Below are 14,163 nucleotides of genomic sequence, written 5' to 3' on the forward strand. Positions count from 1 at the left end.
ATTTACTTCTTGGAATTGTATATATGAATATAAATATTAATGTAAATTTGAATGTATATACATGTTTATATATACATATATATATATATATATATATATATATATATATTTATATTTTCAATCTCATTTGAATGCCTTCCCATATCTGTCTTCTAAAATATAAGCTGAAGGCTGTGGAAACAAAAAGAAGGCAGTGAATAACCACATGGAGTTGAAGAGCCTTATGAAAGAATTTAAATGAAGCTTAAAATGGGAATTTTCCCATCAGACAAAAAGGGCAGGGACCATTTGGACTAATGGGAATGTAAGTATAATGACAAAGTGCAAAGAAAATGTTATATCACACTTAGTGATGTTTGCATAAAGGATATGTGTTCGTGAAAGCAGAAAAGAAAGCTGGAGTAAGAGTTAAAAACCAGATTAATGCTGTATCACTGATTTTATAACTAGGATAGTTTGTATTATTGTTGTTATTATTATTAATATTTTACTTTGGTGTAAATCCAGTGTCTCCAAATAGAGACTGAGCTTTTGAAGACAGTGACCAGTCTTCTACAATTCTATGCCCTAACTCTCAATACAAGCAATTGTATACAGCAATCACTCGATAAACGTTTGTGATTTTTATTGCTAACATGACTACTGTTGGTGTCGATGGTGTATGGCAAATGCAATATTGTTTAATAACGATGAAAAAATCTATAGAAATCAGAAAAAGTGATATCACAATGGCCTGGGGGAAACTGCTGTCAACCGGGACTTGAATGATAGGATATGAATAGGTAGAAAATAAGAGAGAAAAGGAATTTTAACAAAAAAATGTCCAAAGGCTCAGATATGGAAAATATCAAAAGGGAGTAAATTATATTGACATTAAAGATACTGTCTTCTGGATTGAAGTACTTGCAGTAACAAATGTTTGGGTAATAAATTTAAATAGTTATGCTGGGTCCAAAGTACTAAGGATATTTTAAATTAGACTGAGATTAAAATGTATTCCAGGCAAGAAAATACACAAGCATGTGTACATGAGAGCACACACACACACACACAGAGTATACTTATATCTCTATAAAATATAGATATATAGTCTATTTACACATTTATAAAGAAACTACCATCATGAAAGTGGCATAGTAAGAGGATACCTCTGCCAAACTGTGTAGGATATCTGGGATGGGAAGAAGATTGGTGGATCATATGACATGGTAAGAAACTATGAAGTCATTGCTTTTCATAGGAATAAAGGGAAAGAAAATTAGGTACTGATAAATTGTTTTGTCTTTTCTTACATAAGCTGTGTTCTTTCTCCAAGGGAATTATAATGCTATAACTGCTCAAACTCAAAGCCTACAATGACTAGCCCCAATATCCCTTATTTATGTTATGAAAAATAAACACCTACCCAGTTGAAAACTTCAAGGATATCCCTGTATCCAAATATTAAATTGATCACAAATTAATTAGTCACAAATTAAATTATCACAAATATCCACTGAGTCATTTCTTCTAAGTTTTTTTTTTTTTTTTTTAATCTTCCCTCATCTTTATTAAAATGCCACCAAAGATCAAGGCCTTGCAATCTTGCTGGCCAATTTAAACTGCCACTAAATGCTGCAATGTTGCCATCACCTGTAAATTCAAGTCCTCTAGCCTGGCATACAAAGACCTTGACCCTGCTCTTCTGGTATCACACTTTCTTTCACTACCCCATCAGATGCATTTCATGCCAGCCATCTAAATTTCTCTGTCAACAACTGAGTACAACATTTCAAAAGTCTGGAGGCCAATGGTAGAGACAAATTCTGCAGAGATATCAAACAGGTTGGGGACTGAAATCAATTTTTAGAATTAGTTACAAGATGGCTAGTGGTTTTAGATGAAAAAAAGAAAAAAAAAGCAAGAATATTAGCTTCAAATGAGTAAAGAATAAAAAGAAACTTAAAAGTAAGTTATATTCACAAGATGGGGAGGGTATGCACTATAGTGAGCGCTGTGAATTGTGTAAGACTGATGAATCACAGATCTGTACCTCTGAAACAAATAATACATTATATGTTAAAAAAAAAAAAAAAAAAGAAAAAAAAAATAGAAGGAAGGGAAAAATGAAGGGGGGGTGGAAATCGGAGGGGGAGATGAACCTTGAGAGACTATGGACTCTGAGAAACAAACTGAGGGTTCTAGAAGGGAGGGGGGTGGGGGGTGGGTTAGCCTGGTGACGGGTATTAAAGAGGGTACGTACTGCATGGAGCACTGGGTGTTATACGCAAACAGTGAATCATGGAACACTACATCATGGAACACTACTAATGATATAATGTATGGTGATTAACAGCATAATTTAAAAAAGTAAGTTATATCCACAAGAGATTATAATATTGTATAATTATTCAAGAGAAGACTCAGAACTCTGAGTAGGAGGAGGCAGATAAAAGAGATGGGTTTAGATGATTTACATTATAAAGAGCTAAAATAGCCAACATTCATACACAGCTTGTATAACTCTACTCTGAATTCACTAAAATATACTCAGCCCTCACATATACTGACTATTGTAAATCTAAAAACAACCCTATGAAATAGGTACCAGTATTATGCCCATTTTACACATGGGGATACAGAGGCAGGCAGAGGTTACAAATGGTATTGGAGTTGACCAAATCTGGAGATAAAGAGTCCATATACTTAACCATTGACACCACCATACTATACTACACAAGTTGTGTCTAGAGGAGGCAGGAAAACTTGGAATACTTAGGTACATTCAGATATGTAGAAGTTGCTTTACATTTCTTAAAGAAATCCAATATTTACCATTGTAGCATTGCTTAGGTTTATCATACAAGTTAGGTTAGTCAATGTATATTTTATTTGTTTCTAAATCCTAAGATAAATGTTACACACACAATCTTTGTTCAACATAGAAAAGTTTTTCTTTCTCCCCCCCATCCCATTTTGGGACACCAAGTATCAGGATCAACCACTCTTTAAAATTCGAGATAGTCTAGCAGTTCTTATTTACAAGGGCTGGTTGAAGATTCCTTCCTAAATCTGAGCAGAATTATAAGATGCTGACATTAAGTGAAATAAAAACATTTGAGTTAGGAAGAAAATGTATATGAATCAATTTTTAGGTAACCATAAGGCACATAACAGGGTATTTTTGTTTGTCTTCTTAGCAATGTGACCTGATTATTCATGATCTTTTTCAAAACTATCCTGATTTATTTTAGTAATTCCAGTAGCAGAGTTCAATCTGTATGTAAAATGCCTTTATTAGCCTATTTTCTCTTATGTTTGCATTTACCAAAAGGAAAGCAAAATGATTGGGATGAACTATATTTAATTGATCTAGGTAAAATAAATACCCTTGATGTTTTTAAAAAAACAGAAAATATGATTACATTATGAGGATTTCTGTCATGTGTGTAACTATGGTATTATATGTACTTTACTTCATTTATCTTTTTACAATGCTGATAGGTTGCAATAGCTGCTTATTTCTTAGTTACCAAAAAATAATCTTTCTCTTCAGAAAAACTTGCCAGTAATATCACAAGATGTTCTGACATTGAGCCTTTGTGAATGTTACTGTAATATTTACTTATATAAAATAGAGTTTAAAAGAAAAATAGGGGTGCCTGGGTGGCTCAGTTGGTTCAGCGCCTGCCTTCAGCTCAGGTCATGATCCCAGGGGCCTGGGATTGAGCCCAACATCGGGCTCCCTGCTCAGCAGAGAGTCTGCTTGTCCCTCAACATCCCCCCCTGCCAACTCATGCTCTCTCTCTCATTCTCTCTCTCAAATAAATAAATAAAATCTTTTAAAATAAGAAAAAGTAAAATAGGTAAAAACAGTCTTTTTGTCTCTCATAATTCTTTAAAGAATTATTTGAAAATAACTATTTTCAACTTCAGAAATGTTACCATTAATATCATGAAGTATTTATACACAGTCAACACGAATATTACTAAAAAAGTTTCACATAGATGTTATCAAATAAACTGAATACAGGTATTCTTTGGCTTATTAATTCAATAAAAAGTCTTTATAATATATGAATAATACACTAAGAAGGGAACATTGTGAAAAAAGAGTAGATTCTAGAGAGGAGTCTGAGACTATTGAACTTTAATACTATGTCTACAAAATTTTAGTAATAATGTTGCAGAAAGAATAAGATTATGGAAAATATATGAATCTATTGTTTTTATAAGATTTACTAATATTTTTCTTAAATCTTTGCAAAGAAAAACAAACACAAAATGGAATTCTCTATTTCTGTCAGAAGAGACATAAATTTATTTTCTATTAGTTTACAAATATAAAAACATACTTCAATTAAATGAGCTCTTTCTTTTGTTACTCAATACATGTTTGTATTGAATACAAATACAACACATCTTTTTTTGAGATACATTAATGTTAAGGTCAGACCTTCCCCACTGCCATGTTTGTAGATCCCCACCCCCCTTTTAAAGCTATGGAATGTCAAAACACATCACAGCAAATCTGGAAATCACAATTCAAAGGCTTATTACTCACCCAGGCATATGTAAATCAAGAGGTGTCTTTAGGGGAGGGAGGAGTACCACCATGAGGAGGGTTCTCAATTCTGGGAGGAGAGAGAGGAAAGATAAAAGAGGGAAAGCCTGGTCTCAAAAGCCATTTCTGGTGGCCCATCTCACTGTGCTGTGTGTGCGGGTGGTTGTTTGGAGAGAATGATGAAAGGCATCTGATGGTTGCCTTGTGTGCAACTTATCAAGTGCAGTAGAAGCAAGTAGGGCTGGAGCTGCTGTCTATCATCTGCCCAGACCTTTATTAACTATTCATCCAAATGTTATTTTACTGTGAGTGACTTATTGCTTCCAAACTTATTTCTCCACAATTAAAGTTTCAAAAATATATTCCCTGTATTGTACAAAAAAAGTTAACAATTTTGAAGTTGATAATGCTTGTCAATGTACTTGCTTATTGATTTTCTAATAATTTCAAGTTACCACATTATTTATACCATCAGTACATTCTAATACTCTACTATAAAAATGAATAATATAGAGTAATTAATTGAAAAAATGCAAATGACCAATAAACATGAAAAAAGTATTTTGCTTCACTTAGATTAAAGCATCACTCATCCAGTTGGCAAAATTAAAAATAATCTAAAACCATCTTAATTATTAAGGGTGTGAGAAAGCCAATACCTCCATAGTTCATTTGTAAAATCATAAGCTTTTTTGTTTTGTTTGTAAAGATTGTATTTATTTATTTGTCAGAGAGAGAGAGATAGAGAACAAGCAGGGGGAGCAGGAGAGGTAGAAGCAGGCTCCCCCCTGAGCAGGGAGCCAGATGCCTGGCTGGGGTTGGATCCCAGGACCCTGGGATCATGAGCTGAGCCAAAGGTAGACACTTAACCAACTGAGCCACCCAGGCATCCCTACAAACTTTTTTGAAAAGTAAGCTTATAGTATTTACTTAAATTTAAAATGTGCATACCTAGAGAAATTTATCTTTACCACTAGGTAAACATATATAAATTAATGCTTACTCTAGTATTATTTATAAGAGGGAAAAATAAGAGATAAGTGGGAAGCAATAAAGAAAAGGAGAGAGAGAGAGAGAGAGGAAAGAAGGAAGAAATGGAGGTTGGAGGAGGAAAAGAGCAATCTGAATGACATAGAATAGTCAATATATCCATCCTATGGAAAACACTATCACTGATGAACAGAACAAAGTAAGCTACTTGTAAATACTGACTTAGAAGGGTCCACAAAAAATGTTGAGAAAAAAAAAAGTAGTTTGGAACATTTGGAAACATCAAGCTGCCAGAGTGAAAATCTGTCTCAATTCAAAAATATGATCCAGGCTAAGTAGAGTAATTATCAAGAAAAACTACTAGTTAGCCAACTCGATTGAACTTGATTATATCTTTGTTGTAATGTAATCTTTGTTGTAATGTATATCTTTTTATTCGAACAGATATAGAGCTTTCACTGTGTGTCAGGACTACTAAGCATTTTACATGGATTACTTCATTTAGTGTTTCATATAACCGCCTGATTTAGATACTATTATCCCATAGATGAAGTAAAAATTCCTAAGTAAATTGTCCACTGTCATCCCACTTGTAAGCATGGAGTCTGATTGCAGAGATTTACTCTTAACCTCTATGCTATCTCGATTCCACAAATCTTTAAATGAGCACTGACTTGTGTACACACAGTGTGTGTGAGTGTGTGTGTGTGTGTGTGTGTGTAGGAACTGGGCCTATGAATATGTAGATATTCATACATAGTCAATATCATATCATTCAAACGATGTTATTATGCACTCCATATAAATACATTACATTTTTAAAAACCTGAGTTCTAAAAACAATAGAACAAAATAAAATTAAATATGCTGACCACAACCATATTTTTTCTTAGAGATAGCAGCAAGAAATTTTGTAGCCACATTGTGTCATCTGGACGATCATCGTTATTTGGCCATTCTCTGTAAGGTGAGGAGAGCAGCGAGGCAGTGGAGGTAAGTGACTTGTCTGCAGTTACACGGTCACTGCCTAACACTCGGGATGACAACTCACAAGTCTCGGATCTCTACTGAGTTCACCAGATCACGGACATTCATACAGTGAACTTCAGAAGTTAGAAACCCTTTCAAGTTCCTATTTGAACAAACTGTATTTTCCAACAGTTCTTTTCAAAGAACAATGCTAGAAACCTCAAATACCTCAGCAACTTGCTTTTTAGAAGAGCAAATCAGAAATGTCAGGTGTAGTGGTTGAGAAGGTCCCGCTGCAGTATCCTGGGGTTTGCCCTAGTTATTTCCAACTCGTCTAGACTGAGACGCTCTGCTTCACAGTGGTGTCTGCTTTTTATTAGCTTTTTTTTTTAAATGGTATCCATATATAAATCTTTCCTATCTGAATTACATAAAGCTGACCAAGTTTTTCTAAACTATAAATGAATTTTCTCTGCACGAAATTACTATAATTGAATTCATTGGGGTTCAATTAGAAAAATAGAAAAAAAGCATACTAGATATTTCAACAGAGGGAATTTAATCTAGGAAGTTGTTTACACTGGGGTAGAAATGTTAAATTAGATTTTTTTTTAAAAAAAGGAAATATTGAGGTAACCCAGGGACAAGAACTGCATAAGGAGCTATCGTCCCTACATCAAAGAAAGGGAAAATTTGGGGATTTGAGAACCAAGACCCTGGCTACTGCCAGTACCTCAGGGCTTGGAGAAGTGGCTCTGAAGGGTGTGAAGGGGGTGGTTTGGGGATGCCTACAGTTGTTGGAGGCTGGCAATAACTGCTGCTGTGGAGACAAAGAATAATTACTAGGGAAGCGATGCTTGGAGCAGCAAGCAAATGGGAAGGACAATTCTTCCCTCCAAATGCCTCCCAATCTCACTTTATTGCCTCCAGTTGATGGAATCCGATGGGAAGCCATGGAGCAAGAAAGAAGCATTTTGCTGGGTCTCAGTCCTAGCTTGGCAAAACAGACGAGAGGAGGGTGGAATTCCAGTAGAGACGAACATTTAATAGCTAATTTCCCCTTAAAACACTTTATGTTTCTAGGCTTTTGGGGTGCGTGTCTGTGTGTGTGTGTATGTAGGGAAGGAGATGAGGAGTACACACTTATGTGTGCAGGTTTTCTATGGGTTTGGTTTGTATAAGAACAATAAACATCTCTTAGTAACTGGTTATTGACTTTTAGTTGAAAGCCTTTCCGTGGTTGACTTGCATATTAAATAATAATTTACTAATGTTGCCACCAAGTAATGAGGTTGTATATGTAATGGAAACAGTTTCAGCTTTAGAATAGCACAAAACAAACTTAAATTCCAGTTCTGCCACTTTCTAGCTGAGTAATTTAGGAAAAGCTATTTACCTATTCTTAACCTCTTTACATCTCTATAAAATCAAGATAATATCTATTTTCAACTTGTTACAAAGATTAAAGATACCATATTTATATAATCTAGCCAGCGCCTCATAGATAGCAATGCCCAGTGTGATGGTATTACTGCAGATACTAAGCACTTCTATTTGAATAATCTTATTTAGTCTTCATAAAATTTCAGTAGAAAAGAAGAAATCAAATTCTATTGAATACTTACTATGCACACAATACAGACTGAAGATTTATAGAGATGATCTTTTTTATAGCTATGAGATAGATATATTGTCTTGTTTTTCCAAATAAGAAGAATTAGGTATAGACAGTTGAAGTGATACGCAGTTCTGCGCAGTTATCATCCGAAGCCGTTGTGGTTTTGTTGTGGTGATGGTCATTGTGTTTTGGTTGTTTTCTGGTTGTTTTTATTACAGGTCTAGAAATAATACATACACCAGTTTAATTCTCATGAATTTAGATAAAATGGATAGTGCACAACCAGTAGATTTACTTTTTCATTCTGGATCAAACATACGTTTTATTTGCTTTGTTTTTCTTGCCACCGTTGCCAGTATTTATCTTCTTTCTTGGTAGCTCTACTATAAGACCTCCTTGGCCACCTCATCACTATTTATTTAAAAAGAAAACAACTCTAATTACTGATACATTTGGCTTGACTGCTTTTAGGAGTATTTGTATTTTTTTCTCGAAAGCTTAAAATTCTTCTGTCCTTAGAAATTTATTTGGCCCACTGGAAAGTATAAAAAAATAGGCCTTTATGCTCAATTTTTGTATGGAATAGGCATTGAACACATTTTATTTTGTGAACCAATTCAGAAAAGCAGGTAAGGAAATAGTGACAAGTTTTAGAAAAGTTTCATACAGCTCTCAATTTTGTTGTTTTATCATTAATCTGTACTTCTAATAAATAAAAAAATTTTTTGGATTCTCTTTCTACTTTGCAAATGTTTCTTATTTTCCTTGCCCAGGTCTGGGGTACATATTTTTATACAGTATCAATAAACCAAGACTGAGGCAACTTTAAATCAATCTTTTATTTCGAGTTTAGTGTTTTAAATTGTGGTATATGTACACTTTAATCTTCATACAAATTATTCAGAATAACTGAGAGTTTCTTCTTTTAAGGCAATATGTGACTATATTATAATTGAATGGACAAATACATTAATGTTTTAAGACACCAGGTGATATTTAATCTATTTAATTTTCATTGTGGAGGAGTGTTGATAATCATGGATAGAAGAAGTCAGTTTAAAACAAATAATAAGGGGCACCTGGATGGCTAAGTTGGTTGAGCATCTGACTCTTGATTTCAGCTCAGGTCATGATCTCAGGGTTCTGGGATCCAGCCCTGTATTGGGCTTTATGCTCAGCAGGGAATCTGCTTGTACCTCTCTCTCCCCCTGTTGACGTTCTCTCTCTCTCTCAAATGAATGAATAAATAAATAATCTTAAAAAATCCCAAATAATGAACATCAAGAGAACTTCAAATATTGCTGCTTTATGAGCATATTTAATTGATCACACACTTTCCTGGGTAGTGAAGATGCCAACAAGATTGTGAACATTCTCAAGGAAATTTATCATCAAGAAAGCTAACTACATCTGAAACTGCTGCTTTGCAGACCAAAATTTCAGCTATTCCATAAAGAATTAGCCATAAAAACCAAACATTAATATATGAGTAGAGGTTCATCATTTTTTATTACAAGCAGTTTTCACTTCACCACACTAAATAGAACATGTGTACTCCCGCCTTAACTTGAAACCATGAAAGAAGTGAGTTGTGCCATCTAAAATTTTAGCATTTTTTTTCCTATAGATCAGTGGGCCATTCATATACTCAGTGACCTCCTCCTTGCTAGAGAACACTCACTACATTCATTTTTCAAACTAACAAAAGGATTAATGTTCTTGTACAAAAATATTAATCTTAGTTCAAATAGCTGTGCTTCAAATTCACTACTTCAAATTCATATAGAAGTACAGCTGCAAATAGTAAGACTAGCAATTTCTTTCGTTAACTCTTCTAGCAGTTCAAGTAATAGAAATGTTTGAAATGCCTATTAAATACTTGAGTCCATTCTGAAATTTAACATTCAAAATGTCCTACCATCTTCGCTACCATTTTTATGCAGACCAACACCATCTCTCCTGGATCCTGCAATAGTACCTTAACTGGTGTCCCTTTTTCCACACTAGCCACATAGCCATTAGCTATAAAGCTATCAAACTGATTTTTGTAAGACAAAATTCAGATCCTGTCAACCCTCTGTCTAACATACTCATGATATTTTTAATAAAATAACAAATTTCCACCATGACTTACAAGGCTTTGATGAATAAAGATGTTTGCTTATTTAAATTGTATCAGTTGTTTGTTAATTACTTCCTAAATATATTCACTATTGTCAGCTTTATTGTAGTAGTATGAATTACATTATATAGTATCTACTAGTGTAAGGCCCAAAAAGGTCTATTTGCAATACAATGTTACAATAATCTTTCAGAGAAGTTACTTATTTATTCAGTTATTCATTCATTTGCTTATTTAATAAATACATATTTTTTACCTATATTTTGCTAGGAAATTTGATGAGTACTAGGACACCACAGCAATAAACAGGAAGACTCAATAACTGACCTCACAGAACTTAGATATTAGGGAGGAATACAGACAAGTAAAAAAGGTTATTATAATGAGCACTGTGGGAAGTAACCACAGTGGTATTATAGTGTACCATAGAAACACATGCATAGAACAACTCTTCCAGACTTGGAGAATCAGACAAGTTTTCTAAAGAGAATGATTTCTAAATCAAGATGTGAATAATGTCCAGACATTAGCTATTTAAAGGAGTATAGGGAATATGTTATGGCCAAAAGAACATTATGCATATGTGTGTGTGTGTGTGAGAGAGAGAGAGATAGAGAGAGAGAGAGAGAAAGAGGGGAAGAGAGAGCGAGAAAGAGAGAGCATATGATGCTTCAATATGGCTGCAACACTAATTATGAAATGAGAACGAGACCTGAGGCCAGTGAGGTAACAGGGACAAAAGACATAGAGCCAATAAACTATACTAAGGAGTTTGAATATATCCAAGACCAACTGGGGATATTTTATTTACTTATTTAAGACCAACTGGGGATATTTAATAGTTACAATAAAGAGTAATATCACCAAGCCTACATTTTAAAAAGCTTACTTTATTTCCATTGGAAACAATGCATTCAAAGTGTGTGTCAGGAGGTAACAAATCCATTAAGAGATAACAGTAGTCTCCACTCAGATATTTGTTGTTGGGCAGAGACCATGATCCTTAGATATTCCAAATACTTCTGCAAATAAATAAACACTATGACATTCAATGTACTTCAGCCACCATTATGGTTGATGTCAAACAAATTTATGGGTCCTTTCGTCTCGTTGTTATTTTGAAAAAGGGGGTTTTGGAGGAAGTACCTATGATAGATAGATAGATAGATAGATAGATAGATAGATAGATAGATAGATGATAGATGATAGATAAACTATATAGATATGTATTCTAATTCTGAAGGATGGACTTGAGAGTGACACAATTTAATTGGTTTCCCTTCAAGCAGAAATCGATATAATCTAGAAGACTGCTAAATCTTGCTAAATGTTATTTTTCCTTAGACAACCTTAAATCAAAAATGTACATTCGTAAGGGCACCTGCGTGGCTCAGTCGGTTAAGTGTCTGCCTTCGGCTCAGGTCATGATTCCAGGGTCCTGGGATTGAGTCCCACTTTGGGCTCCCTGCTCGGTGGGAAGCCTGATTCTCCCTCTGCCCCTCCCCTTGCTCATGCTCTCTCTCTTTCTCAAATAAACAAAATCTTTTAAAGAATGTACATTCATAACTCATTCTTTGCCAACACAGTTGAAAATGTTGAATTCTTTGCTACAGATGATCCCATTGACGTGTGAAAAGCTGAAGATTGGGCAGGAAGTGAACTAAAAAGTTATTGGGAATTTCTGGTATTCCTTGAATAAATTTATCCTATATCGCAAAGAAAAGACAGACAAAGGAAGAAGACTGATCCAAAGAAATTACGACAAAATGACAAGTGTTTAAAAATGACCTCTTAAGAAGGAACAGACAAGGGAGATGTTATGATAAAAATCAAATTTTATCTAACATGAGTTTCAAAAGAAGAGAGCAGGAAGAGCCAGGAGAAGACAAGATTTGAAGAAACAATGAAGACCAATTTAGAAAACAGGCAAATATCATATATCCTCCTCTCACCAATTATAATGTGTTTTAAGAACTATAAATTAAAATAATCTCAATATCAATTTTATCATATGGAAACTTTAGAAACCACAAATACAAAAAAACTATAAGCGATCCAGAGAAGAAAAGAAGATAATCTATGAATAAACTACAATTTACACTGAAAACAGGCTATTCCACAGAACCAGAAGTAAATCCACAGGAATGAAAATATATATATATATATATATAGTCAAGTTATGGCAAAAGCAGAGAAGAGTCACAAACCCCACTACCACCAACTCTTGATTTTGGCTCAGGTCATAACTCAGGCTTGTGAAATTGAGCCCTACATCTGGCTCCTCACTCAACGGGGAGTCTATTTGAGATTCTCTCTCTCCCTCTCCCTTTGCCCCACCCCAAATAAATAAATAAATCTGAAAAAAAAGAAAAAAAAAGCAAGATGTTAGAATGTACAACATCAAGCATGAACCCTAACATAAGCTATGGGTTTTGGATGATTATGATGTGTCACTGTAGGTTTGTCAGTTGCAACAAAAGTACCACACTGGTGGGTGATGTTGATAATAGGGGAGGCTGTGCATGTGTGGGGGCAGGAAGTATATGGGAATCTTCATACTTTCCTCTCAATTTTGCTGTCAACCTGAAATTGCTTTAAAAAATTAAGTCTGTTTAAAAAAAAGATGAAAAAAGTCATGTATTTAAATTTTAAAGTATGTATTTTTTTATTGATGATCATATTTGCAATAAAACTACAAAAACACACATGTAAACAGTACCCATGCACTTGAGTATCATGGTTTCTTCTAGGAAAAAGTTGAAGGAGAAAGAATGGGAGTTGATTTACCTACAGAATTTTTAGTCCTTTTCTAGAAAGTGAAAGAGAATTTAAGATAATGAGAGGAAATATTTCTATATATTTCAGTTTATTTTTAAGTACACTAATTCATTTATGTACTTTTGTTTCTTTGAATTGTTTCACCATTACAAATTACTACAATTGAAAGTGAAACACAGAGCACTATTTTAATGTCCAGTGGACCTTGATCCGTAAGCCCGTATTCCATAAGCAAAGCCATTGGGACCATTACATGGAAGGACAGATATTTAGAACAATGTAAAAAAATCTAGTTGTCATTTGTGTTACTTGCACATGAAAAGTAGAATGGAACATGTGTGATCATGTGAAATATTAGAAATAACAACTTTTCTCCTAATTATGAATCATATGAAATTATTAAATTTGGAGATAGTGATTAAAATACGGGTCCAGTGTTTGAATTACAAAATGATAGTGATATACTAACAAGTCAATATAATTTTCTCAACAGAAAACAGAATGAAGTCACCTATGTATTGATTTCTCCATTTAATTTCCCAATTAATTTTTCACTTTCTAATCTCAGAAAACAATATAATACTCCTTAAGAAATTCAAAATAATTGTGACAAAGAATTCCTCAGTACAAATTCTTAAGTTACTCTTTCCTTGTCTGTTCTCTGACCTAAAATTGAAACACAAGTAGTGCTTTGCCTCCTTAAGTATAACTTTATACAATCGTAAAAGTGTATTCATGCATGAGAGAAAAATATCTCTCTCGTTTGTGACTAATGCCTGAAGCATGAACAGTGAAACCTTATTCCTAACTGCAGACCCTCTAATGATACTTCAAAGACTTACAAAACACCCCAGAGGCTGTTCAGAAGTGCCCATCCTCCCATGATAAGGCCGGGCTAACAGAACAGGTGGCTTCAGTCATTTGTATAAGTAGCTTCTTTCTGTGAGATATTTTGCATCATATGCATTGACTATTCAATAGTAGCTTTAAAAAATTTTTTTACGAATAATTGAAGAACAAAAAGGAAAGCCATATTTGTTCTTACAACATTTCCCTAAGTATCTTCAAATCATCAACATTTTTTTAAAGATTTTATTTATTTATTTGAGAGAGAGAGAGCAAGAGAGAGAGCATGAGCAGGGT

At 34.1% G+C, this 14,163-nt stretch overlaps 1 protein-coding gene across 11 annotated transcripts in view; it reads right to left on the reverse strand.

Annotated features, from left to right (window-relative positions):
- Positions 1-14,163, reverse strand: part of EPHA5 (EPH receptor A5) — a 346,898-nt gene that overhangs the window by 124,534 nt on the left and 208,201 nt on the right. The window contains exons 6-7 of one of the 11 annotated variants that reach the window (XR_004298863.1): positions 8,128-8,340; positions 4,380-4,613 (exon numbers count right to left, since the gene is read on the reverse strand). The exons of 9 other annotated variants lie outside the window; for them this stretch is intronic. Coding sequence is in view for 1 of the 2 variants with exons in the window: in XM_032400484.1 (XP_032256375.1) it covers positions 8,333-8,340 (8 nt within the window). In the remaining variant the exon portion in view is untranslated. Of the gene's footprint in view, positions 1-4,379; positions 4,614-5,625; positions 8,341-14,163 lie in introns of those variants that run through there. One more of the 11 variants, XM_032400484.1, reaches the window with a different exon arrangement.

Source organism: Phoca vitulina, unplaced genomic scaffold (assembly GCF_004348235.1).
Source record: "Phoca vitulina isolate PV1807 unplaced genomic scaffold, GSC_HSeal_1.0 scaffold3, whole genome shotgun sequence".
NCBI classification, from domain to species: domain Eukaryota; kingdom Metazoa; phylum Chordata; class Mammalia; order Carnivora; family Phocidae; genus Phoca; species Phoca vitulina.